We start from the raw sequence: 25,316 nt of genomic DNA, 5'->3' as shown, positions 1-25,316 counted from the left end.
TTGGCCTTAATTTTTTATCTATTATTTTCACATGAATTAGAAAAATAAATAAAGTTATTTAATTTTTTAAATATAACATGTATAATTAATTATTATACTAATTATTTATAATAAAAAAATTACAATTTTATGTACAAGTATTCCATATATTTCTCATAAACATTTTCCCACCACCTCTTGATTTCTACCAAATATCAAGAAGAAGCTTAATTACAAAAAAATTAAAAATAAAAATAACTAGATTTTATAGGGATTTATTTTATCCCAATAATTTCTTTTAAATCTATAATATCATACAGATATGGGCCTCCAGTTTTTCCAGCCCAGCCCAGCAAGCCCAAGCCCATTTTCCTTCTTCCCCTCCTCCACGCAGCAATCCTCCACCACGTACACAAACGGCGCCGTAAACACGTCATTAAAGTCCTGCAAGGACTTCAACACGTTAACGACTTCCGTCGCTGGTGGTCGCCTCTTGGGGTTGCGGCTGAGACATTTATAAGCTAAGGCAGCAGCCTTACGAGAGCCATCGGCCGAGTACAGCCCCTCAAGCCTTGGGTCCATGACTCGGCAGAGCCGTTTTGAGTCCTTTAGAAGTGGCTTGACCCAGTCCACTAGAAACTCGCCCGTGTTTCGGTCCATCGACGGCTTCCCCGTCAGCAGCTCTAGCAAAACAACTCCGTAACTGTACACATCACTCATCGTCGTCAAATGGCCTGTTAAAATTATTCCGATGGTGAGTTTACAAGTAAGTTAGCGGTCAATATCATACTATTGTGGAGATCCGTGATTCTTAATCGATTGAATCGAGCCGAGTTCAATTGACTCACCGGATTTGACGTACTCGGGAGCGGCATAGCCTCGAGTGCCCATAATACAAGTCATGTCTGGTTGGTCTTTGCAGTCAACACCATCTTTAGCCAACCCAAGATCTGACAGCTTCGTCGTATAATCCTAAAAAAAACCTCAAACATTTAAAAAATAAAAAATAAAAAATCATAAAAAAACGAGGGGAAAAGAGTTAAATGAACACGACTCTCCATAATAGCATGATAGTGTACATTTTGAGCATAAGCTCTCATGGCTTTGATATGATAGCGTCTACTTTAAGCCTAAGCTCTCATGCTTTGATATGATATTGTCGCATAAGCTCTCATGGCTTTGATATGACATATTATTCACTTTGAGCATAAGCTCTCATGTCTCTGCTTTGGGCTCTCCAAAAGATCTCATACCAATGGAAAAAGTATTACCAACAAAAAGAACTTACAGAATCGAGAAGAATATTGGAGGTTTTGAAATCTCTAAATATAACGGGAGGATCGGCTTCGTGAAGGAATTGAAGGCCTTTGGCAGCTTCTAAAGCGATTTTCATCCGGGTTGACCAAGGCAAAGCAGCTGAATACTCTACAATAATTAAGAAGTATTTATCTAGTTAATGATAGATTAATAATGTAATTAATTAGTTAATTAATTAAGAAAAGTCACTTACTTCTAAAAAGCTGGTTTTCTAAACTGCGTCTCGCCATATACTCATAAACCAAAAGCCTGTACTCTTCTTCCCAGCAATAACCGATAAGTTTCACCAAATTTTGATGCCTCATTTGACCCAAAATTATTATCTCTGCCTACAGAAAAAGACAAAAACAATTATATATATATATATATATATGAAATTAATTTTATAAAATTGGTTAAATTATTATTTTAAAGTCGACCCATATTTTTTAATATACCTCAAGGGTAGATTTGTAATTTAACAAACAAAAAGGTATATCGGCAGCCTACCAGCCATTCTTTATGGCCTTGAGATCCGTGGAGGTCGAGCAATTTAACGGCGACCGGCTGAGCCTCCAAACCCGGTTTAATCTTATCATCGACAAACCCTTTGTAGACCGGACCGAACCCGCCTTCTCCAAGCAAATTCGACGAGGCAAAATTGTGAGTGATGGTTCGAAGTTGGGCGAATGAGAAAACATGAAGCTTGGGTCCGACGAGAGAATTGGAGAGGTCGTCGATCGACAAGGGCGAGCTCGGGTTACTCGCGTCCGACAGCGACAGCCTCTGCGACAAACCTTTCTTCGAAACCCGGTGCCGGTCGCCGTCGTCGGACTCCGCCTTGTAACAACTCGAAACGATCATCGATTTCCACGTCATCTTCCTCTTCATACCCATAAGCGCATCGAAATTGTACGATTTAAAAATGTCTATATTTTTGGTGTTGATTTTCACTCACCTACTGCCGAGGTGGAGTGGTATTTATAGCGATTGGGTATGCCGCGTGGCTTCGGTGTGGGCCCAGTTTTGGGAGATTATTACACAAATCTTAGTCCAATAAAGTATTGGAATTTTCGAAGGGAAGGGGAAGCAGCTTCCTATTTTATTATTATTTTTTTTTTCATTTGAAATACGAATTTAACTTCGTTGTTGAAAATCCCGCCTAATTTAGAGAATAATCGTGGGTTTATAAGTGAGCCCGAAGCAAAGCCATGAGAGCTTATGCTCAAAGCAGACAATATCATACCACTGTGGATAGTCGTGTTCGTTATGGCTGACATTTCATAACAATTTATAATATTTATCTACGTTTGAATCAATATTACTTTCTACGTCAATATCAACGTCTATACAAATTTCTTAATAGCATCCAACAATATCGTAGACTCTTCTAAATCAAGATTACCAAGTCAAATTCTAATATTTTATTATTATTATTATCGTGTTTTATTTTAAATTATCCATTCATTGTCTTAAAAATTAGATAATAATAATTTTATATTACATCAAATTCTAAAATAAATAATAAATTCACACTAACTTAAATAAAGCCATGTTTTTTAAAACAATAAGTTTCGTCTCAAATACAAGAGCTTCAATTATTATTTTCGTACTAATTGATTAATCTATTAGAGGCATAAAATTAATGTGCAATATGCAATTATAATATATATTATTATTTTTGTACACGTGTCATGTGGTTAATTTAAATGCGTGACGCGATGTGAAATTACGTGGCATACACGTTGCAAATATTTTTATTATTTATGAATAAATGCATAAAATTAATTGATAATACGTTCAAGTTGGTTTTTTGGGGACAATATGATATTATTTATGAATTTCACATCAATAAGCATGCTGTTAATTAAAACAATTATTATCATATTATGAATTTCACGTCCAATTATTTCATAATGCATATACCTTTTAAAAAACAATTTTGTATTTATCAATAATTTAATTTAGTTTTTTTCCATGAAAATTAGATTATTTAATTTTGACCTTAAATTTTTAGATTTTTTTTTAAGTTTAATGATTAAACAATACTCTTGCACGTGTGTGTATATATAAAAATTAATTAATTAAATATCAAGGAATAAATAAATAAATATTTTATTTTAATTTTCTCTTAGCCTAATTTTAAAAACATGTGTAGACGCCACACACACATATATATATAGATAAAAGGAAAGAAACTGGGATAGGGTTCAATGGAGCAGCGTGGTCAAATAGGCAAGGTGAACCAAATTGATCTAATCCAACTAACCCCATAATTAATTAAGCTAATTAAAATTTAAAATTTTACAATTTTAATTGGTGGGGTTTTTATTATGATTATTATTTAATTCGAGGGAAAGGGACAATTGTATTATGTAAAACATGGTTTCAAGGTGACTGCTTCGTTAAATAATTTAATACGTGACATCAATTAATTGTGCCAAGTTGGGAAGTCCAAATATTATATAACCTATAGTTTTAGTTAATTTGAATGGTAATATTAGGATTATAATAATAAAATTAAAATTTTATATAGTGAAACCTAGCTGAAAAATGGGGGTAGAGATGAGATAATGAATAATTGATTACGTAAGACAGAAGAAATTCTAGAAACTAAAGTTAGGAAATTAATTGGTTGAATTAAGAAAATATATTAATTATATAAATATTTGTTGAACTAATATAAGACATCTGGCCACAGCATTACTCAAATTAAACCGCTGTCGCCCATAGCTTCTAACGCAAGCAATCCCTCTATGGTTTTCAAAATTATATAAATTATTATTTTTATTTCGTTAAAATAATACTAAAAAAATATATCTCTACATAAATAATTACATAAACCATCCCTATTTATTAAATAATATTTGGATAATATATTATTTATAGAATATACCTCAAACATTATATTTTAATCTTATTTATTATTTTATTTATGATTTAATTTATAGTATATTTTATTTTATTTTTAATATTGAATTAGTTTATAGATCAAATTTTTATTCTATTTAAAGCTTATGAATATTTAATTAATTTATATTTTTCTTATTAGCTGGTATTAGTTGTTATGTTGTATCTTATTTAAAGTTTATGAGTATCATGAAAACGTACCTTGATTTCAATTCTATTTTTATTTATCTAAAATTAAAATCGGAAAAATTTGAAAAATACAAAAATAAAAACATTCTTCTTAGCACATCGACGGTTGAGAAGGGAAGTTGAAATACTAAACAAAATTAAAAGGGCCAGAGCCGGCGAACGCCGCCGCGACACGCCGGAGTCTCCTCCGCCTCCTGGATTCTGTCGTTTTGCAGACATAAAGCCGACCTAATAATAAATGGAAAGGCTTTGGTCTCCTAAATATAATAAATTTCTCTTCCTGATTGTTTATTGACGATAACAGTAAAACGACACCGTATAGGCTTGAATTTATTGTTTCCTTTTGTTTGGACAAAACCGTATCCGGTTTTCTTTGTCGGTTTTTTCAAATACCGTTAGTACATCGCACGACCGTTCCGGTTTTTAGCGTCGTAATTTTATATTATTTTTTGTTTATATATTTCTGATCGGATGATAATTAAATAATAAAAAAAAAAATCAATTATCTATTAAATATAAAATAATAATTTATTAGACACACGATTAAAAAAAATCAAAATTTTAAAAATTGAGATTTAGAGATTAAAATATAGAATTTGGAAAGAAAATTCTAGGAAGGCGGTTGACTTTTTCACAAGTTGATACAGAATTAGTACGCAGCCGAGAAATTTAGTTTTATTAATTAATATCGTATTAGTTCTCTAATTTTCATTTATTTATTTATTTATAATTTTATGTGGAGGAAGACTAAAGACCGACATGAAATGAATCGTCTACTAGCTCATTTCATAATCTCATCCAAATATTTTCACATTTGACTTTGACTTTCTATTTCTTTTACTCCATAAAATCATATTCTAGAATCCGATTTATTAATTTTTTTTCTATTTTTTTTATAGTAGACTTATAAAAGTGTCCCACATCAAACTTTCCCGATAAAAATAAATTATTATCAATTTGATTCTAGTGTAAAACTATATAAATTTAAGGTTATTTGTGTACGATAATTTAAATATTTAAATAAAAAATTAAATTAAATTGGAATAAACAAAATATTATATATATTTATCTCGAATGTTTCCATGAGAATGAGTGGTCGTATAGAATTTCAATCCAATTCTTAATTTTCAACATTAATTTATAAATATTCATGAACGAGCAACGTTCATGAACCCAATAATAATAATAATAAATAAATAAATAATATTAGAAAATTAGAATTTATAATTTTTAAAATGGTCAAAGGATCTATATATATATATATATATACGTTCATGAAACCAAACAAATAATACATATCAAAGTCGCATTTGTAAAGTATGAATAATTAATAATTAATTGTTTTTTTTAAATAATTATGCATTTTCATTTATGTTGTCTATTTCTAACTTTCAAATGCCTAATTTCTTGGTGTGCGTATTTTTAAAGATAATTTTAATAAGTATAGTGGGACATAAGCTAATGAAAATCGAGTTATTTTATTTTATTTGACAAAATTTCAAATTATAATAAATAAGGGGAAGGTGATTAAATTTTCAACTAAATTTGGTAAGTAAGGTTTTAGGTACGTAGAAATCCATTACAAAATTCAAATGTTCTTAATATTCATAACAATCTTAAAAATTAGTGCATGGCTGAATCTGAATTGAATTGTAACTCAGATAAAAAAAATATAGATTAAATTATATAATTTAAATAAGTCGAATTATGGAGTAATGTGAAAAATTGGTAAAATAAATTAATGAAAATAGTTAAAAAGGAAAATATATTAAGGGAGGGTTTCTAGAAGGCGGGTGAGTGGGTATAATGGTGGGAGAAAAAATGGGAGAAAGTGAAGCATGGGAAAAGGCTTCGAGAAAGGAAATTGCGTAGAGAGAGAAGAAGAGAAAGGGGGGTTTGGTGAAGGATTGGACCGGCGGTCCGGGCGTCCCCATCTCTCACGCCAACGAAAATAACACCCAAATATTAATAATCATTATCAAAATTATTTAATTTACTATTTATAATTTTAAATGTTTCAAATTTTAATTTTACTCTTGTTTCGATTTTTATCTTAATTTAACAACGTGTAGGAATAAAGTAATTGAAACTCGATTCGATTTTTATCTTAATTTAACAACGTGTAGGAATAAAGTAATTGAAACTCGAATTTTTTTAATAAAAAATTATAAACGAAATAAATGTTTTTTAATAAATAAATTTGATTCATAAATAATTTGAAATATCATGTAATTTGTGCTTCATTTTATTTTTTACCTTATATTATAAAATATTTAAATATAGTTCATGTACTTAAAACAAACCATAAAATTAGTCGTGTTAGATTAATTTTTTTTTAATTTTGATAAATAATAATAATAATAAAAAAAAAAAAGCATGAATATATTTTCAAATTTAAAATGTTAACTTAGTATTTTATTTATAAAAAAAAAAAAAAAACTAAAATTTTATATGAAAAATTGTAATAGTTCAAGTTCACCCTCAATAGATATTATCCACTTTAATCCGTATGATATGGAGAGAGTCTAGCTATACTCCGATCAAAGCTAGTCACTAGACGATACGGGACACTGGTCAGAATGGGACTAAACCCTCTTCATAGTAGACGTGTTTCAAAACTATGAGACCGACGACAATATGTAATAAACCAAAATAGATAAGCGGTGGCTTGAACGATATTTTAATATTCGTTAAATATGACATTGTTTTGAATAATTTTATTCGATCCCAACTCAAAGAAAAATAATTGCAGGCTAATCTTTTTCACTTAGTTGTTCTGTTTTGTTATATCACACAATAAATTTATAGTTTAATGCTGTAGTAGGGTATCAATAATTTATGTTTCGTCCCCACATTTACATCGAACAAATCCCTATATGAATCGTAAATTTATCCGAATAACAATTTATTTATTTTTTTAAAATAAAATTTGGACGGAGTTCATTTTATCGAATAATTTTTATGACGTTTCAAATGCTAATTTATTCTCGGAAAATTACAAGGATAGGAATAAAAAACATTTTCCGATATATTTATATTTAATTATTAAAAAATTAATTTGAATATATATTTTTTAAATATGGTTCTCTAAAATGATGAATATTTTTGTAATTTGGGAATTTTTTAAAGTTAAAACAAAATGAATTCCCTAACCTAAAGCACCAAACCACATCGCCTTCCTCTAGTTTTAAAGCCTCCTCCCCTTAGACACGCCACCCACTTAACCATTTTTCAGCCTCATAATTTCTTTTTTATTTTATTTTTATTTTTATTTTTATTTTTATTTTCTCTATTCACATTTAAACTTTCTTCTACTTCCTTTCCTTTTCATCTCTATCATTTTTTTTTTAATTTATTTAAAAGTTTTAAAGTCTTGAAATATTGTTGTTGACTCGTACTTTGTGTACTTTTTGTAAGTTTGAGATGTTTGTACTACGTTTTACTTGTTCTCAAATCTTAATTTATCGAGCGGGTTTGTGTCCAATGCTTCCCTCGAGGCCTCCTTTATTAAAGCATTTGAGGCTTAACTCCTTCTCTAGAGCTCTCGAACAAAGTATGCCCTTTGTTCGACACTTGAGTCACATTTGACTATACATTCGAGACTCACAACTTTTTTGTTTGACATTCGTAGATTCTATTGACATGACTAAATTAAGGGTACAACTCTGATACCATGTTAGGAACCACAAACCTCCACAATTGTATGATATTGTCCACTTTAAGCATAAGTTCTCACCACTTTACTTTAGGTTTCTCTAAAATACCTCATACTAATGAAGATAATGTTTCTTATTTATAAACCCACGATCTAAATCTTAATTAGCCAGCGTAAGACTACTCTAAGCAATGTGTTAAGATTTCATGTTTGGGTTATTTGAGACATAATTTTAAATGACTCCTCGGGCCCTTGGAAGGGGGCCTTTTTCGCCCTCCACCTAAGCTGCGCATAAAAGGCCTAAAGCCAATCCTAGGGAACAGTGAAGCTTCATAGGATCTTTCTGTCTAGGTGCAAGTAGTCTGCATCTTCACAGACATGTCTATTTCACCGAGCCTCTTTCTCGAGACAGTGCCCAAATAGTTACGCCTTTCGTGCAGGTCGGAACTTACCCAACAAGGAATTTCGCTACCTTAGGATTGTTATAGTTACGGCCGCCGTTCATCGGGGCTTCGGTCGCTGGCTCCCTTGTCATCAGATCACCCAACTTCTTTAACCTTCCGACACTGGGCAGCTGTCAGCCCCCATATATGATCTTACGACTTTGCGGAGACCTATGTTTTTGGTAAACAGTCGTCTGGGCCTGGTCACTACGACCCCCTTTGTGAGGCACCTAACAAGCAATTATAAGCACTTTCTTGGGTACCACTCTACTTCATCCGGTATATCTCCTAGGCATTGGTCAATTTACATTTGTATTCTTATTTTTTAAATATAAATATTATTAAATATATTAGTTAGCGAGTTGTTCAAAATTCAACCAATTATTATATGTCACAATGACATAAAATACCTACTCTCATAATATAATACATATATATTTTTTAATAAATAAATAAAAAAAAAAGAACCTATTGGGCCTAAAAATGAACCAAAGTCCATCTTCCGCTTATATTGGGCCGACAGCCCACTTTTTCTCCTATAATTGTTTTTGGGTTTAAATAATATTTTCTCCAATATTATATTGAAAAAACAATTTTAGAAGAAAAAGAGAGAAAAAAAAAAAAAGAAAAAAACATGAAACTTTTGGCTTTTGGGACACAGCAAAAGGAAAGGACAGGTCAGCTCAGTCACAGTCCACGGTCCACGGTCGTCGGTCCACAGTCCAACCACATCACACAGCAGAGATAAAAAAAAAAAAAAAAGAAAAAAAGAAAAAAGAAGTATTTTCGTAATAAGAATTTGTTAAAAAAAACAAAAAAAAAAAAAAAACATATTTTTGATTATAATCAGAGGCTGTCGTTTCTGGTGTTTGACCGAAGATTGAAATTGAAAGAGGTGGGTAATCCAAAAGGCATCTTGGCGGTGAGGTTGACACGTACACCTTCCCCCTGCTTTCTCACCATTTCTGGTCTTAATGATACTCTCTCTCTTTTCGTACACTTATCTCTTCCCACAAACCCCTTCTTCCCCCAATTCCTTTTTTTATTCCTTCAATCAATTTAATATGATTATTCATCAAACCCCCACCACCACCACTTCATTCACTGCTCTACGAATCCGCCAAATCTAGGCTACCCTTTTAAACCTTCTTCCAGATCTTCACTCAACTGGGATTTCATCTGCCTGTTCTTCACTTTCATCCAACACTTTCTTTTAGGTACTCATTACCCAATTCTTTACTGTTTTCATTTTATGAACTGTTGCTTTGAATTGGGTGTTTGGGTGTTGTTTTTTGCATGCTTGAAATGGGGTTTCAAGATTGTAATATGAGTGAGTGTTTTCGAAGGCGATCGCTGACCCATTTGATGCGGATGATGCTGTGTGAGTGCTACCATTAGTGGTCTGTTGTTTTCTATGCTGTCTCATTTGAGTAGAAGTATGGGGTTACTCTGTAGCAGAAATCGTCGTTACAATAAACAAGATACTGAAGAGAATGTGCAGGTGAATCATGCTTTATTACAATCTTTGATTCTTTGGTTTTAATGGTGGTTGAAGAAGCAATGTTGTGGTATTTGTTGAATATCGGGTTCGATATGATCGTTGTCGTGTGGTTTTCCAGGCTGCTGAAATAGAGAGGCGGATTGTTCAAGAAACAGAGGCTGAAAAACATATTCAGAAGCTTCTTCTGCTTGGTATGTGTATTTTAGCCTCACATTACCTTTGTTATCTATGAGATCCCACGAGGGGAATGAAACATTCCTTATAAGAGTACTACTTAGTAGATGCGTTCTAAAACTTTGAGGGAAAGCCTGATAGGGAATGGTACTAGAGCCAGGTTTTGAACGGTGTGCTGGTGAGGACGCTGGCCCCTCAAGGGAGTGGATTGTGAGATTTCATGTTCGTTGGAGAGGGGAAAACCTCTCCCTAGTAAACGCGTTTTAAAAGCCCAAAGAGGACATTAACAGTCCAAGCCCACCGCTAGCCGATATTGTTCTCTTTGGGCTTCCCCTTAAGGTTTTTAAAACGCGTCTGTTAGTACTAGGGAGAGGTTTCCACACCCTTCTAAAGAATGCTTCGTTCTCCTCCCCAATCGATGTGTGGTCTCACAATCCACCCCCCCTTTAGGACTCAGCCTCCTTGCTAGCACATCGACTCTGATACCATTTGTAACAAACCAATCTCACCGCTAGTAGATATTGTCCTCCTTGGGCTTTCCTTTCTGGGCTTTCTCTCAAGGTTTCTAAAACGCGTCTGCTAGGGAGAGGTTTCCACACCCTTATAAAGAATGGTTCGTTCTCCTCCCCAATTGATGTGTGGTCTCACAATCCACCCCCTTCGGGGCTCAGCCTCCTTGCTGGCATATCGCCTAGTGTCTAGCTCTGATACCATTTGTAACAACCCAATCTCACCGCTAGTAGATATTGTTCTCTTTGGGCTTTCTCTTTTGGCTTTCACTCAAGGTTTCTAAAACGCGTCTGCTAGGTAGAGATTTCCACACCCTTATAAAGAATGCTTCGTTCTCCTTCCCAACCGAGGTGGGATCTCACAAAACGATTGCAAATTTTCTTTTACAATGCAATGCAAATATGCTGAATTTACCCAATTGTTTAGGTGCCGGAGAGTCCGGGAAATCCACCATTTTTAAGCAGGCAAGCCCTTTTATTCTTTTCCGTTATAATCCGCGACGTCAACGTCGTAATGTACTTCGTCCACTAAACGTTTTTTGCTTTTGTCGCTCCATTTTTGCAGATAAAATTGTTGTTCCAAACTGGGTTTGATGAGGCAGAGCTGAAGAGCTATATTCCAGTCATTCATGCAAATGTGTATCAGACTATAAAAGTATGCAATGTTTGAAAGGGTGTGTTGGTTATTTCCCTTTCTGCATGATTCAAACAGCAAATGATTTTGTCCAAAAGTTTACAACATAATATACCTTTTTATTTCGAGTGCCAAAACTCTAAATCATGGGTCGATATTGTATCGTTTGTCAATATCTATAACCTCTTATTCAACTTGACGTTTCAGGTATTACACGATGGTTCAAAGGAGCTCGCTCAAAATGATATAGAGTTCTCGAAGTATGTTTTATCCAGTGAAAATAAGGTATCCGTTTTATGTCTACCTGGAGCTTGCATGACTCGAGCATTTGTCTCGTACCGTTTTATAATAATTGCCAATGGTTGCAAAGAATTTGTCCATCTGGTTTTCTGGTTCATGATTCAGAATAGAAACGGGGGCCGATTTATATGCTGAATGCCATTTATAATGAAGGAGAATAAGAATTTACCCGAACCTAGCCACGAAATCAAGTAGGTAAGAAAGCCAATACTCACGAACTTAGGAAAGAAAATTGCTCGAACCCAAGTGAAAAGTATATCGAACACGACTAGAAGAAAGAAGAAAAAATTCCCACAAAAATAGCCTCGTTCATCGAAAAGACTACCTATAATCTAGCCACTATTATTCAATGTAAAATGGAAACTCGATTAAGTTGAAGGGTTTAATTTGATGGAATTGACCGTTGGTTAAATATGTCAGTTGCATTGGATTGACGGTGTAACAGTCTAAGCCCACCACTAGCAGATATTGTCCGTTTTGGCCTGTTACATATTGCTGTCAGCCTTACGGTTTTAAAACGCGTCTACTAGGGAGAGGTTTCCACACCCTTATTAGGAATGCTTCGTTCCCTTCTACAACCGATGTGGGATCTCACAATCCACTTCGCTTGGGGGCCAGCGTCCTTACGGGTACATCGTTTGGTGTCTGGCTCTGATTCCATTTGTAACAGCCCAAGCCCACCGCTAGTAGATATTGTCCGCTTTGTCCCGTTAGGTATCGTCGTCAGCGTCACGGTTCTAAAACGCGTCTGCTAGGGAGAGGTTTCCACACCCTTATAAGGAACGCTTCGTTCCTTTCTCCAACCGATGTGGGATCTCACAATCCACCCCCCTTGGGGGCCAGCGTCCTTGCCGGTACATCGTTTGGTGCCTGGCTCTGATACCATTTGTAACAACCCAAACCCACAGCTGGTAGATATTGTCCGCTTTGTCCTGTTACGTATCGCCGTCAGTGTCACGGTTCTATAACGCATCTGCTAGGGAGAGGTTTCCACACCCTCATAAGGAATGCTTCGTTCCCCTCTCCAACCGATGTGGGATCTCACAATCCACCCCCCTTGAGAGCCCAACGTTCTCGCTAGTACATTACTCAATGCCTAGCTCTGATACCATTTGTAACAACCCAAGTCCACCGCTAGTAGATATTGTTACGTACTCACGATTTTAAAACGCGTCTACTAGGGAGATGTTTCCACACCCTTATAAAGAATGCGTTGTTCCCCTCTCCAATCGATATGGGATCTCACAGGCCGAGTGTTGTACGCTAAAAGAAAAAGAAAAGGTTCAATGTTAAAGTTGGCTCATTCAAATTTTGGCCCATGTATAGGGGTGAAAATGTATTTCTTTCCCTAAATATAATTTGCTGGCTTATGGATGTACTGAACCTTTTGCTGCTTATTATGGCACCTAACTCGTGATCATGCATCAGGACATTGGTGAGAAATTATCCGACATTGGCGGTAGATTGGATTACCCGCGTTTGACTAGGGAGCATGCACACGATATAGAGACTCTATGGAACGATGCTGCAATTCAGGTAGCCGTTGCCCCATGTAGATTAGCTAGTGGCATCTTTTAAATGAAATCGACCATAACGCTTCTTATTTTATGTAAGCTTTTTATCTTCTTGAATTCGTCCCAGATGAAGCGAGCTCAGTGTTCTTAGTCTCTTTGTAGGAAACGTATGCACGTGGTAACGAACTACAGGTTCCAGATTGTGCACATTATTTCATGGAAAATTTGCAGAGATTATCTGATGTAAATTACATTCCAACTAAGGTATTCAATCTTAGTATCCTTTACAGTGAAACTAGTAACGAGATCGAGTTATTTGCGTAAATTTTGGGTCTTTTCTTATGTGGCTTTGATCACAGGAAGACGTGCTCTACGCAAGAGTTCGTACAACGGGTGTTGTCGAAATCCAGTTTAGGTAAATATTTAGTTATATTTACAATGTGTTTTTATATTCCTTATAATTTATGTATCATAATTAAAATCTCGTAAGACGATTAAGCTCGTCTTACAGCTTAATCGTTATAATTAATTATGGTATTTGTTTGATTTGGCAGTCCCGTTGGAGAAAATAAAAAGAGCGGAGAAGTGTATCGACTCTTTGATGTCGGTGGACAGAGAAACGAGAGGCGGAAATGGATTCATCTTTTCGAAGGTGTTACAGCAGTAATCTTTTGTGCTGCTATTAGTGAGTAAGACCATCTCTCTTTTAACCTATTTGTGATTCTGGTAGTCTTGACAAATGTAGCAGGAAAAAGATATATGCCCCTCTCGTTCACGACCACCTGGTCGGGGATGCTCCCCGAAGCCCCGATGGGAAGCCATTTAGGAATATGTGATTGTGCAATGAAGTTTTGTGAACGAGGGTCTTTTACTAGTTTCTATTGTTTTCTTTTGAAGTCGGTGGGATTAGGTTGGAGAGTAGCTCTTACACGATAGTTGTAACCGCCCAAGCCCTACCTCTAGCCGATATTGTTCTCTTTGAGCTTTCCCTTCTCGGCTTCTCTTCAAGATTTTAAAACGTGTCTACTAGGGGGAGATTTCCATACCCTTATAAGAAATGGTTTGTTCTCTTCTCCAACCGATGTGGGATCTCACAATCCGCCCCTGGGGGCCAGCGAGGACGCTGGAATACCGCCCAGGGTCTGGCTCTAATACCATCTGTAATAGCCAAAGCCCACCGCTAGCAGATATTGTCCTATGTGGGCTTTCCCCTCAAGGTTTTAAAACATGTTTAATAGGGAGAGGTTTTCACACCCTTATAAGGAATGCTTCTTTCTCCTCTCCGACCAATATGGGATCTCACAATCCACCCCCCTTGGGGGCTCAGCATCTTTGCTGGCACATTGCCCGGTGTTTGGATTCGATACTAGTTATAAAGCCCAAGCTCACCGCTATCAGATATTGTCCTCTTTGAGCTTTCCCTCAAGGTTTTAAAACGCGTGTACTAAGGAGGTTTCCACACCCTTGTAAGAAATGTTTCGTTCTCCTCTCCAACCAAGGTGAGATCTCACGGTAGCGATTCAAGGTAGCGATTCAAGTTGAGTGTCCTAAAGAGATAATTCTAAAAGTCTAAAATGATAGAGGAAAAGTAGATCATAGCTAGCTGGTGATCTAACAACCCATGTGGAGATCATGGTGGCAAGACATACTTGTTGTCTGTCGTCTTTTTTTGTCTGCATAGCTGTGCTAATCGATGTTCCACTCTTTGCATTATGCTTATAATCCACTCCGCTAGTATCGGGAGACGTGTTCGAGATTATATATAAGAGACCGTAATGATTTGAACTATAACGAAAGTATAAAGTTAGTTGTGGCTCCTTGTCTTTTTAACTCGAAAGAACAAGAATTGCATTAAATTATACTATTGCCATAAGGTTTATCAGATTCAAATGGGTTAACCGATAACGGTTTCAGGTATGATCAAACACTTTTCGAGGACGAACAGAAGAACCGAATGATGGAGACAAAGGAACTTTTTGAGTGGGTTCTGAAACAAGAGTGTTTTGAGGTTTACTTTTCTGCATTGTTTTCGTTTACGCGTTTACGCGAGTGTATTTGACGATAATTTCGTTCCACAATTTGATGCTGTTTTATTCTGAGTGCAGAAAACGTCGTTCATGCTTTTTCTCAACAAGTTCGATATATTCGAGAAAAAGGTTCTACAAGTAAGTGTTGATAGAGAGTATTACGACACGCTTCGATAGGTCCTTTCAATATTAATACGAATTAGCGTCTTATGATAGGTCCCTCTTAGTGTGTGTGAATGGTTCAGAGATTACCAGCCGGTTTCGACTGGGAAACAAGAGATCGAGCATGCCTACGAGTACGTATCTACCACCCCCCCTTGTCCTCTATGCTTAAACCGAGCCATTTCCGTAGCGGGATGACTTGTAGACTAGGGACAATGCTGTCGTTTTTTTTCCTCTTTCTTGTAGTTGATCTAAAATAACACTTCTGATGCATAGAATCAATGAATTCAGGTTCGTGAAGAAAAAATTCGAGGAGTTGTATTTTCAGACGACGTCACCAGATCGAGTAGATCGGGTGTTTAAGGTATACAGAACGACTGCTCTCGATCAGAAGCTCGTAAAGAAGACGTTCAAACTCGTAGACGAAACTTTGAGGCGGAGAAACCTGTTGGAGGCCGGGTTATTGTGACGTTGTGAACACAGCTGAAGAAGAAGGAAGTTGGAAGTTTGATTCATTGATTTAAAACATTTTTGTATCAAAGTTGAAATCTTTTTAACTATTTGTAATTTGATGATCCAAATTATTTTGAAATTACATAACATATGTTTTTGGATTCTGTGTACACCCGTTACCCGTTTCTCCACTCAGTCCACTTTGATTGAGATAGTATTTCTTATAAATCGAACAATCCTCCTCTCGAACAAAGTACACTATAAGCTTCCCTTGAGGCTGGCTTATGGAGCTCTTGAATAACCTTCCCTTAATCGAGGCTCGACTCCTTTCTCTGGAGTCCTCGAACAAAGCAAGTGTCGAACTTTTGACTACACCTTCGAGGCTCACAATTCTTTGTTTGATATTTGAGGATTCTATTGACATGGTTAAGTTTAGGGCATGACTCTAATACCATGTTAGGAATCAACTCTCCACAATGGTATAATATTGTCCACTTTGAGCATAAGTTCTCGTGGCTTAGCTTTACGGTTTCCTAAAAGGCCTCAACAGACTTGAAAGACAGCCAGACCAAGAGCAACTCATAGATAAGCTTATCAAATGTTATGATTGGAGGCTCCATGGGAAGCGCTGCGTGACCTCTAGCGAAAATCTTAGTCGTGAGAGCCCTACTCATTTTTAGTACTAACTTTACGCTAATTTAAAAGAATTAAATTAATTAATAAAAATTAAAATATAAGAACACCAAATTAAATGAAAATTGAAATTTATGGATTAAATGAAAATTGAAATTTATGGATTAAATAGAAACTAAAAAATTATACCCAAATTTAATTATATATTTATTTGGTTAGAAAATTTGGCGGTGTAATATTCAGAAAGCGTGGAGAAAAGTATTTATAAATGTGTGGGTGCGTGATTTTTATGTTAAAAAGTATTCAATAAATGTGGCCGACACATCGGACGGTGAAATGGACGGAAACGGAAGCTTAAAAGAAAAAGTAGGATTGGTTGGCACATGCAAAGACGACAAAGGTCGGTAGGTGAGAAGAAACAGGGCCTCGTTTTTTACGCGCGTAAATGCCTCCAATTCGCAAAATCCCCGTTGCATTTCTTTGATTTTTCTCATTCAACGCAAATCCAGCACCTTTTTCAATTCTCTACGACATTCTTCTCCTTGTTTTCTCTCGCTTTGAAGCATCAAATTCTCTTTCGTAATGGTTTGCTGACTTTCAATGTGCTTGAAACCCTAGCTGATTTCGTCGCAAACATCTGGATCTCGCTGGGGTGAGGCTATGTCGATCGTCCTTTCTGCTTCTTTCTTTCTTCTTTAATTATTATTTTTTACTCCTCATTTCTCNACTCATGAGATGAAAATATAAAATCACGCTTTCTGTGTTCTTTTCGTTTTCTCTGGATTGTGTAGGAATTCGAACATGTGATTGGCAGAATTTTTGTTTCTGCATTGCACCGCCGTTTCATGTGACTTCAAGTGTATTGTTAATTGAAATTCGATTTTTGGTGGAAACATGAGAAATTACTACGACGTGTGTATGTGATCCTGTAAATATTGGTTGACATTGTTCATTTTATGAGTGTATGTGATCAATTGAATTTTTGAAAAGAACCTACATCGTTTCTATTATAATAATCGTTGCACTGGATGGTGGAATGGTGGAATCAGTTCTGTTGTAGAAGCCATTTTGAGTTGTAGATTTGTTCGAGCGGCGTGTTTTGATGTTTCCTTATCTGATTGATAGTCTTCCACGCATGTTGGAATAGTAAAAACGAGTGCGAGTCATATGTGGTTGGAGCGTCTGTATCTATTGATTTGCTTATTTTAGGTTATTTACAATGTATTCGTCTCTGAATATTAATATTTTCTATGATTTTTTTGGAAGGTCTGGCATAATCTAAGAAATCGTGCATTGTTGCTCTTGTGCTTTATTGAATCTCCCTGGCTCTGGTTCTCAACATTTATATTTTATCTGTGCAGGTATATTGTACCTGTCATCTGGATTCCGTTCTTAATTTAGACATTGGTTACCCCTATAGAAAGCCAGAAAAATCCTGAATATCACACAACTTAAGAAAGGAGGAAATATGGGGAACAATTGGGTGTTTTTCATTGATCTTGATGGAGGCTCACCTTATATCTTACCAGTCGAGCCCTTTTCATCTCATAGATTTGGAGACCATCTATTTTCACATATTAGTTTCTTTATGGACAATTCTCTGTATCAATCTAGAAATTTGTATCTGGCTGGAAGTTTAGCACTTCAAGAAGCCTTTAATTGCTTTTCAAAGATCGCTGGTGCCCTATTCCTATGGTGCTCAAGTACGTCAAGTGCAAACATGACTAGGGAAATAGCAGGTGATCTACATGGTTCAAATTCTAGAAGCGTTAAAAACTTGACAGAAGTTAGGAGCATCCGTTCTGGTAGAATTGGGTCTAGAGGATTTCACTTTAGCTTTAATTTGGGAATGAAACATTCCAAGCCATTTTTTCTTGGCAAGATTGGCGGTTTTGCAACGAGACTTTTGGGTAAAGAAGCTGGAAGACAGCAGTTGCATCCTTTGCTCTCAGTAGCGGCTGCTTTAGTTCCTCCTCTTAACAACTTGTAAGCTGCTGTTCTGTGAGATGAGTGGAATGAATTTCCTGTTTGCCCTAACCTTTATTATTAGGTTCAATTATTTGACCCAAACTTATTCTTGTATCAAGGGCCAGCAGATCATCAGATGTTATAGCTGTTCCATTGGAGAACAATGAATTGCATGTGCATGGATGCATGGAGCAGAAACCTTGTGAAGTTGCGTATGGAGCACCTGCTGGTTTAACGTTTCCTGACGTGAATTGGACACGGCATGCAATTGAGCCCCAAACTGGCATTGAGTTTCCCGTGGTACTAGATAACATTCTGTCCGGAGAAAATAATTCCAGCTTGAGTTCAGAGGTGAATGTTTACCGATTGTGGCCTCAAAATATTCCTCTCCATGTTTATATGCTTTTCTGACAACCACGTTGTTACCTGTCAATCTGCCCTTCTTATCATTGTCCTTGGCCATTATTTTACTCTATCTCTGGGTTATATTGCTAATAATTCTCAACTGCTGCTGTAGGTTCTTGTTGGAACTGGATCCCGGATTGTAAAAATAGTCAAAATTAAATCCCTGAAGGTCTATGCTTTTGGCTTTTGTAAGTTTATTGGTATATCAGGTACTCTATTCTTTTGTTTTGTTATCTTCATTTTTCTGATCAGATCCTTGATTTTTCCCCTTATAGATGTTCATCCAAACTCTGTCTGCGAGAAGCTTGGTCCAAAATATGCTTCTAGTTCAGCAGATGAATTAAATGAGCGTCGTGATTTTTATGAGGACCTTCTGAGGTAGTTTTACCTTTCTCTCGAGTTATGTAATTCCTTTGTTATTTCATTTCAATTGTCAGCGTTGCAGTTTCAAAAGTAGTCTGGAAAGTGTGAAAAAGGCTTGGGAATTTGTTTAGTATGCTCGATATGACTGTGCCAAGGGATTTCTCGTCTTCTCTACTGTTCCTAGCCTGAATGGGAACATAGATTTCACTTTTCACTTTTGACCTTGGATCCAGTTTTCCAAGAAGTTACTTTACTTCTGCCTTATTTCTAATCATGTTTTTGTACATTACCATGCTGCAGGGAGGATATTAATATGACCGTCAGGCTTGTGGTTAATTGCAATGGGATGAAAATCAATACTGTAAGAGAGTATGTTTCTTTCTTTGGAATTGAACACTGATACATACTTTATTGGTCAATCTTTTTCCTTAAATAGTGGGTATATCATATTTTAAGGTTCAGTTTATTCGCACTAGGCATTTAACATCTCACAGCCTGTATATTGAGTGTGTGTGTCTTTAAAGTCAGTTACAGATTGTTAAGTTTATAAATTTTGCACTTTAAGTTTGAAGTATGCCCAGTTTGATTATATTACCAGGTACAGTTCATACAAATTGGATTCTTAATTATAGTGACTTAAGATTCTCCTGGCATAAAAGATTCAGCTAGGTGATAAGTAGTGTTATGTAGTTGCCTTTTCCAGTAGGATTTAGATTATTGGAAGTTGACTACTCTCTTTATATAGCTTACATGAAGATATGCCACTATCACTCTAGCGTTTGAACAATTTTTCAAGGTTCTCTAATTGATGTAGCGACTAGAATGGTGCATCCAGGTCATCATGGAATTTGCTTTGTTTTTATAAGTAGTTATAATTTTACTGTTGAACTGTAAATTTAATACGGTAGTTTTATTTTAGAAGCATTCAAACAGGATTAAAAATTGTTCTTACAACTTCATGTAAAATTATAGTTGATTGAGTTTCGTAATGTTAATATGTTACTCAAGCTAATTGATGATCATGCTCTGATTTCTCTGTTGCAGTGCTTTTGAGAAATCACTTAGAGCACGATTGTTGAAGGTAAAGTGTCCGATACAACTAGCCATATCTTTGCTTCTGGACATGATTTAATTTTTCTTATTTTTTAAACTAATAATTGGCACAGGCAAATCCAGAAACTGATTACGATTGTGTGAGGACATTTGGTTCTCTCTTCACCAAAGACATTCCATTACCTTTGGTAACTCTATAGATTAGAAGCGTCACTTATGTTTGTATTTTGTTAATTTTGTTTGTTCTATTTTTCATTTGAATTGGAATATTGTAGGGAACAACGATCGATTTTCGACAGACAGCTGATGGACAATTAATCACTGAAAGTAAGCTGAGAGTACAATTATAGCGTGATGGAATCATTTTGGTCCGCATTGATAGCAATTATAACCGATTATGCAGCCTAGTTACTCTTGAATCCAATTTGGGGCTCTTACATGTCGTATTGCATTTTATTCCCCCCATACACACAATAGTATGACCTAATCAATAAATTAATGTACTCATTCCTCTGTATTCGGTTCAAATCATCGCACTCTCATTTGTTGCACTAAAAAAATCATTTAATTCATATCGACGACTAATGATGGTTGTTGCACAGTGGGAGGCACTCTGATTGGAGCAGTTCGTAGCAAGGAATTGTGTAGTAAGTGAAACATCACCTTTCTGAACTCGTCCTGTGAGAATTGAAATGAACATATAATAGTTAGTTATTAGTCAGTGAAAATTGATGTGAAGATCTCAAACATGAAATCATAACTTGCAGGGGCGTTCTTTGATGTTTACCTTGGCGACTTTCCAGTGTCGGAGGAAACGAAAAAAGAGATCGGTAGAAATGTGGCAAGTCTTATTGGTAGATGCTGACTAACATCTTTGTTCTAAAATTGTTCTGAAGTACCAGAGCTTCCATTGCCCCTCATTTTATATGGACAATTGGTTGCTGTGACATGAGAAACTGGTGGCAGGCTTTGGCATTAACAAGATCATCACTTGGTTTTGCACTCAAAAGCTGGCAATAGTGGTTGAGATCTAGTACATATTTGAAAAGAAAAAAACAAAAAACAATAAGAAAGACAGGCAACACTCCAAATAACCATTGATTGATTCTTTTACGCCAATGGCTGCTGTATGTATATGCAGGTTTCATCAAATTTATCAGCTTTCATTTTTTGGACTTTTTTCTTATATTTTGATAATTTTCTCGCAGCCTTTGTTCTAATAAGGAAATGAATAGAGTGAGTAATTGGTTGGGAGTGATACAAAGTTATTCTCTTCTTTTTATAGAATTTAGAACAACATTTGGATGGTTGGGAGTGATTGAGTTTGGGATTTTATCTATATCTTTTATATATATATATATATATGTGTGTGTGTGTGTGTGTGTGTGTGTGTATGCATGTATATGTACTTGTATTAGTTATGTTTAATATAAAGTCTTTTGTTTCTGTAATTTCTTCTTTGGGTCGGGGTGGCTTTATTTTATGATTATTATCTTTTAGGTGATGACGGTTATGTTTAGATTTGGATTCGGTTGAATGTGGATGTTTTGACATTAGGTTTTGTAATAGTCTAGGCCTACTGTTAGCCGACATTATCTGCTACATATCGAAGTCTGTCTCAAATTTTTAAAATGTGTCTGTTAGAGAGATGTTTTCACACATTTATAATTTTCGTTCCTCTCCAACGGATGTGAATTAGGATTTTGAAGAATTTTGTAGTTTAGTTTGGGTTTAAATACCACAATATTATATAATGAATTAGGGCCCACCTCTCCGTGGCCTGTAATATTTGAATATTTTTGAATTAAAAAGAAATGAAGAAGAAATTATAATTATATATTAATATTTTTGAAAAGCGTGAAGAAGAATCCACCCCTAGGAAACAAAGAAAATAAAGGGCGCACGCAGATAAACGAGGGTAACAAACTTTACACCTATGTCTTTACTACAATCAACGTTTGAAATGACCACTTTATCCAATTGAGCCGAGCCGAGCCCAAAGCCGGATTTGGTGGTCTCCGAATTTCAACTATCCCCTCCGTGGGCCCCACCACCTTTGTTGTGGATAAGCATCGCAACACTCCGTTTTATGCTTCGACTCGCCACGTCATTGCCTAATAATCCGGTGCTCCCAGGTCTATTGTAATTTCCATCCTGTGGGCTACCCCACCAAAAATAATATAAAAAAAAGAAATAATAAATTAGAAAACAGCTCACAAATGTTAACTAAAGCTATCCGAATATTACAATATATTAAATAAGTTGCAAGTGGATGAGGATAAGGCCCTTTTTTTTTCCCTTACCTTACCCCTTCATTAAATTATTCCTTTTTATTCTTATATATATATATATATATATATATATATTTATTTATTTATTTATTATCATTTTTTCTCCTAATCTAATCATTTTTATTTCTTTTCCAATTAGTATCTTTCATTAATATCTGATCTATTGCCCTTCCTCCACGTGCTTTCAATCCCCACCGTTCATTTTTTTATGATCCAAAATCTCTTAATTTCATTTATATAAATTTAAATCCCATTTCTTCTTCTTCTTCTTCTTCTTCTCGTCTGCGTTTTTTTCTCTCTTTTTTCTTCTCTCTCCTTGTTGTCACTGCTCAAGTTCGCGAAGTCGTCATGTCGATTGCTTTGGATAGGGTTCAGCGGGTTGAGGATAAAGGCTCTGGATTCTCGCCGGAGGATTTGGGTTATGGATCGGTGTTTGAGAGGTTGGATACTGGGGATATGGATCACGGTGTTGAAGGCTTTGAAAAGGAGGCTGAGGAGTCCAATACTTGCAGCTCGGCTTCCAGTTCTTCTTCTTCGATCGGGAGGAACAGTGATCAGTCCGCTAGATCGTCGGACGGTGAGGAGAGTGGCGAGAGCGATGAGGTTCAGAGCTCGTATAAAGGGCCGCTGGATATGATGGACTCCTTGGAGGAGGTTTTACCTGTCAGGTTGGTGTTCTTTCTGCTTAAGCATATCTTGTTTCTTCTTTGTTTTGGATTTTACAAACTCTTACTTTCTTGCTCGAATCTTTGTTTGGAAATTAGAAATCGGAATCATTCCTTGTCTCTAGTTCTTGAATTTGAGGGATGATCTGGAACGAATGTGTTAAACCTATGGTTGGTGAAGCTGAAATGTTTAGAGGAGGCCTGATTGAGCTTGAAAATTTAATACTCCTGCAGTACATTGCATTTGGGAATGGGGATTGTTAATCTGTCCTTCAGAACGATGGAGTGATTCGATCTATGCTTGATCAATTAATTTTGCTTCATTTTGGACTTACTATTAGGGAATTATGTTTTCAAGCTGGCGGTGACTAGTATTTATTGCTGACGAACAGATAAAAGACTTGCGCTACTAAAAGTAGTCATTATTCTTGGCATGAATAAGACACGGCGATAACAAATATGAGAAAAAAGAGCATTCTGAAGCCGAGGATTAGCCAATGACATGATTTCTTTCATACTCCTTAATCATGTGTTTACCGTCGAATTTTTTTTATCATCTGTTTTGCCAATCTCTATTGTGGAGAGTGTGTTTCTGATCTTCTTGAGCTCAAATCAGAAAGAAATGAATGCTTTGCTGTGCATAAAAGTTGTTCTGCCTGCAAAACAATGGGGCTTTGATTTAAGCATAAAATCTAGGAAACAGAATTTCTACCGTTGATTGAATCCTTTATACATTGAGGTTTTCATGCAATTATCCATTAGAACACGCACAGCCATTCTATTTGTTCCTTGATCTAATACAAAATCATTACTACATGCAGAAAAGGCATCTCAAAGTTCTACAATGGAAAATCAAAGTCTTACACAAGTCTGGCTGATGCCTCTGTTTCCTCCATGAAGGAGATTGCAAAGCCGGAGAATGCCTATTCCAAGAAACGAAGGAATCTCATGGCTTACAATCTTGTGTGGGACAAGAATCGGAGTTTCCCCCTCAAGAATAACGGTGGTGGGATATCAAAAAGACCCATCAGCTCAAGCAGAAGCTCCCTGGCTTTGGCTGTTGCTATGAGCAGTTCCGAAAGTAACTGCAGTGAGGATTCAAACTCCAGCTCATATTCAGGCTCTCCACCGCCTCGCCCACCTCTGCACCCACAATCTAGAGCATCTAACTGCAATCTGGCTTCCATGGTGCCACCTCAACGAAATTTCTCCACTTGGCGTTCATATTCCTTGGCTGATTTACAAGAGTGCGGCACCTCGGCTAATAAGGCCAATCTAACAAATCTCAACTGACCTGAAAGATTTCCATCTCCTGCTTATAGGTACGCAGGAGACCTTTTAACTGTTCTGGGGACCCTGAAATAGGAGGCTTTTCTAGTATGATTTTAGCTCGTATGGTCGATACTGTACTCCCTATATATTATAAACCAAAACTTTCATGTCTCATTGTTTATACTGAAATGGGGATATGAAGTTAGAGTAAAGCATAAGGTAGCAGCAGATGTTTGAGTCACTTTCGTCAACACCTGTCTGTACTGGCCTAAGACAACCAACCCAACTACTCACCCACACATAAACAGCCACCTTGAAGCTTAGTTTGGCCAATGATCCACCTCTCAAATCCTTCTTGGTCCACCAAGAGTGATACCCAACTGCTAAGATAGCTCCTATGCTTACGAAAATGATGCATGGAAAGATAGGGTGATCTTCTCCAATCCATGTAATTGACTTTAGAAATTTAGTTAAGTTAACTGCCTTATAGGCTTGACATTGCTTCCCCAAACAATTTAAGGACACACCATCTGCACGTTTTGACACATGTAATTCACTGGATTTGGGCTTCTGATATTGATATTTTCCCATGAGCTTCATTTATGGTACGGCTTCTTTGTTCTAGACCTTGAGAATGTAAACATACATGCACAATGTTGCAATTTGCCCGTTGGTTAAGCATTTGTAAGCATTCCCAGTGACTTTGATGAGTTTCTTTTGCTGATTATCGTTCAATATAGATGAATTTGCCTTTTTGTTGGATTGTTCTCTTGATTTCATTCAGTCAAATATTGCTGCCACATTCAGGAACATATTGCAAGAAATTCAATGTCGGTTGACGTGTTTGTACAGGAGTAGATAAGATTAGATTAAATGATGGGTCCTATCTATCACTCAATTGGACTGAGTTTTGAGATCAA

General features: G+C 36.0%; 4 protein-coding genes across 5 annotated transcripts; 3 read left to right on the top strand and 1 right to left on the bottom strand.

The window, feature by feature from the left end:
- Positions 1–131: 131 nt before the first annotated feature.
- On the bottom strand, positions 132–2,209 carry LOC111788199 (serine/threonine-protein kinase RIPK). The gene is made up of 5 exons (XM_023668466.1): positions 1,786–2,209; positions 1,490–1,625; positions 1,268–1,404; positions 828–951; positions 132–713 (listed from the first exon to the last, which is right to left on the bottom strand). Exons 1-5 carry the CDS (start codon positions 2,170–2,172, stop codon positions 292–294), a joined length of 1,206 nt encoding a protein of 401 aa, XP_023524234.1. The 5' UTR covers positions 2,173–2,209; the 3' UTR covers positions 132–291.
- Positions 2,210–9,413: 7,204 nt separating this feature from the next.
- Positions 9,414–15,916, top strand: LOC111788200 (guanine nucleotide-binding protein alpha-1 subunit). The gene is made up of 14 exons (XM_023668468.1): positions 9,414–9,689; positions 9,819–9,973; positions 10,092–10,164; positions 11,084–11,121; positions 11,222–11,311; positions 11,498–11,575; positions 13,019–13,126; positions 13,267–13,368; positions 13,464–13,519; positions 13,659–13,793; positions 15,019–15,112; positions 15,210–15,269; positions 15,348–15,427; positions 15,585–15,916. The coding sequence occupies exons 2-14, from the start codon at positions 9,887–9,889 to the stop codon at positions 15,760–15,762; spliced, it is 1,179 nt and encodes a 392-aa protein (XP_023524236.1). The 5' UTR covers positions 9,414–9,689; positions 9,819–9,886; the 3' UTR covers positions 15,763–15,916.
- Positions 15,917–16,761: 845 nt separating this feature from the next.
- On the top strand, positions 16,762–21,347 carry LOC111788186 (fatty-acid-binding protein 2). 2 transcript variants are annotated; one of them, XM_023668443.1, is made up of 11 exons: positions 16,762–17,031; positions 17,741–18,365; positions 18,467–18,698; positions 18,865–18,940; positions 19,028–19,130; positions 19,416–19,484; positions 20,160–20,196; positions 20,282–20,356; positions 20,444–20,495; positions 20,771–20,815; positions 20,936–21,347. In XM_023668443.1, exons 2-11 carry the CDS (start codon positions 17,848–17,850, stop codon positions 21,031–21,033), a joined length of 1,305 nt encoding a protein of 434 aa, XP_023524211.1. In that variant the 5' UTR covers positions 16,762–17,031; positions 17,741–17,847; the 3' UTR covers positions 21,034–21,347. The 2 variants fall into 2 exon arrangements, with proteins under 2 accessions (XP_023524211.1, XP_023524212.1); XM_023668444.1 differs by lacking the exon at positions 16,762–17,031 and adding an exon at positions 17,138–17,295.
- A 1,373-nt stretch (positions 21,348–22,720) lies between these two features.
- On the top strand, positions 22,721–25,151 carry LOC111788264. The gene is made up of 2 exons (XM_023668573.1): positions 22,721–23,127; positions 23,946–25,151. The coding sequence occupies exons 1-2, from the start codon at positions 22,808–22,810 to the stop codon at positions 24,415–24,417; spliced, it is 792 nt and encodes a 263-aa protein (XP_023524341.1). The 5' UTR covers positions 22,721–22,807; the 3' UTR covers positions 24,418–25,151.
- Positions 25,152–25,316: the final 165 nt, after the last annotated feature.

The sequence above is a fragment of the Cucurbita pepo genome, chromosome LG02 (genome assembly GCF_002806865.2).
Source record: "Cucurbita pepo subsp. pepo cultivar mu-cu-16 chromosome LG02, ASM280686v2, whole genome shotgun sequence".
NCBI lineage: Eukaryota > Viridiplantae > Streptophyta > Magnoliopsida > Cucurbitales > Cucurbitaceae > Cucurbita > Cucurbita pepo.
The sequence above is the reverse complement of the archived record's forward strand: the minus strand, read 5'-3'. Positions and strand labels throughout refer to the sequence as shown.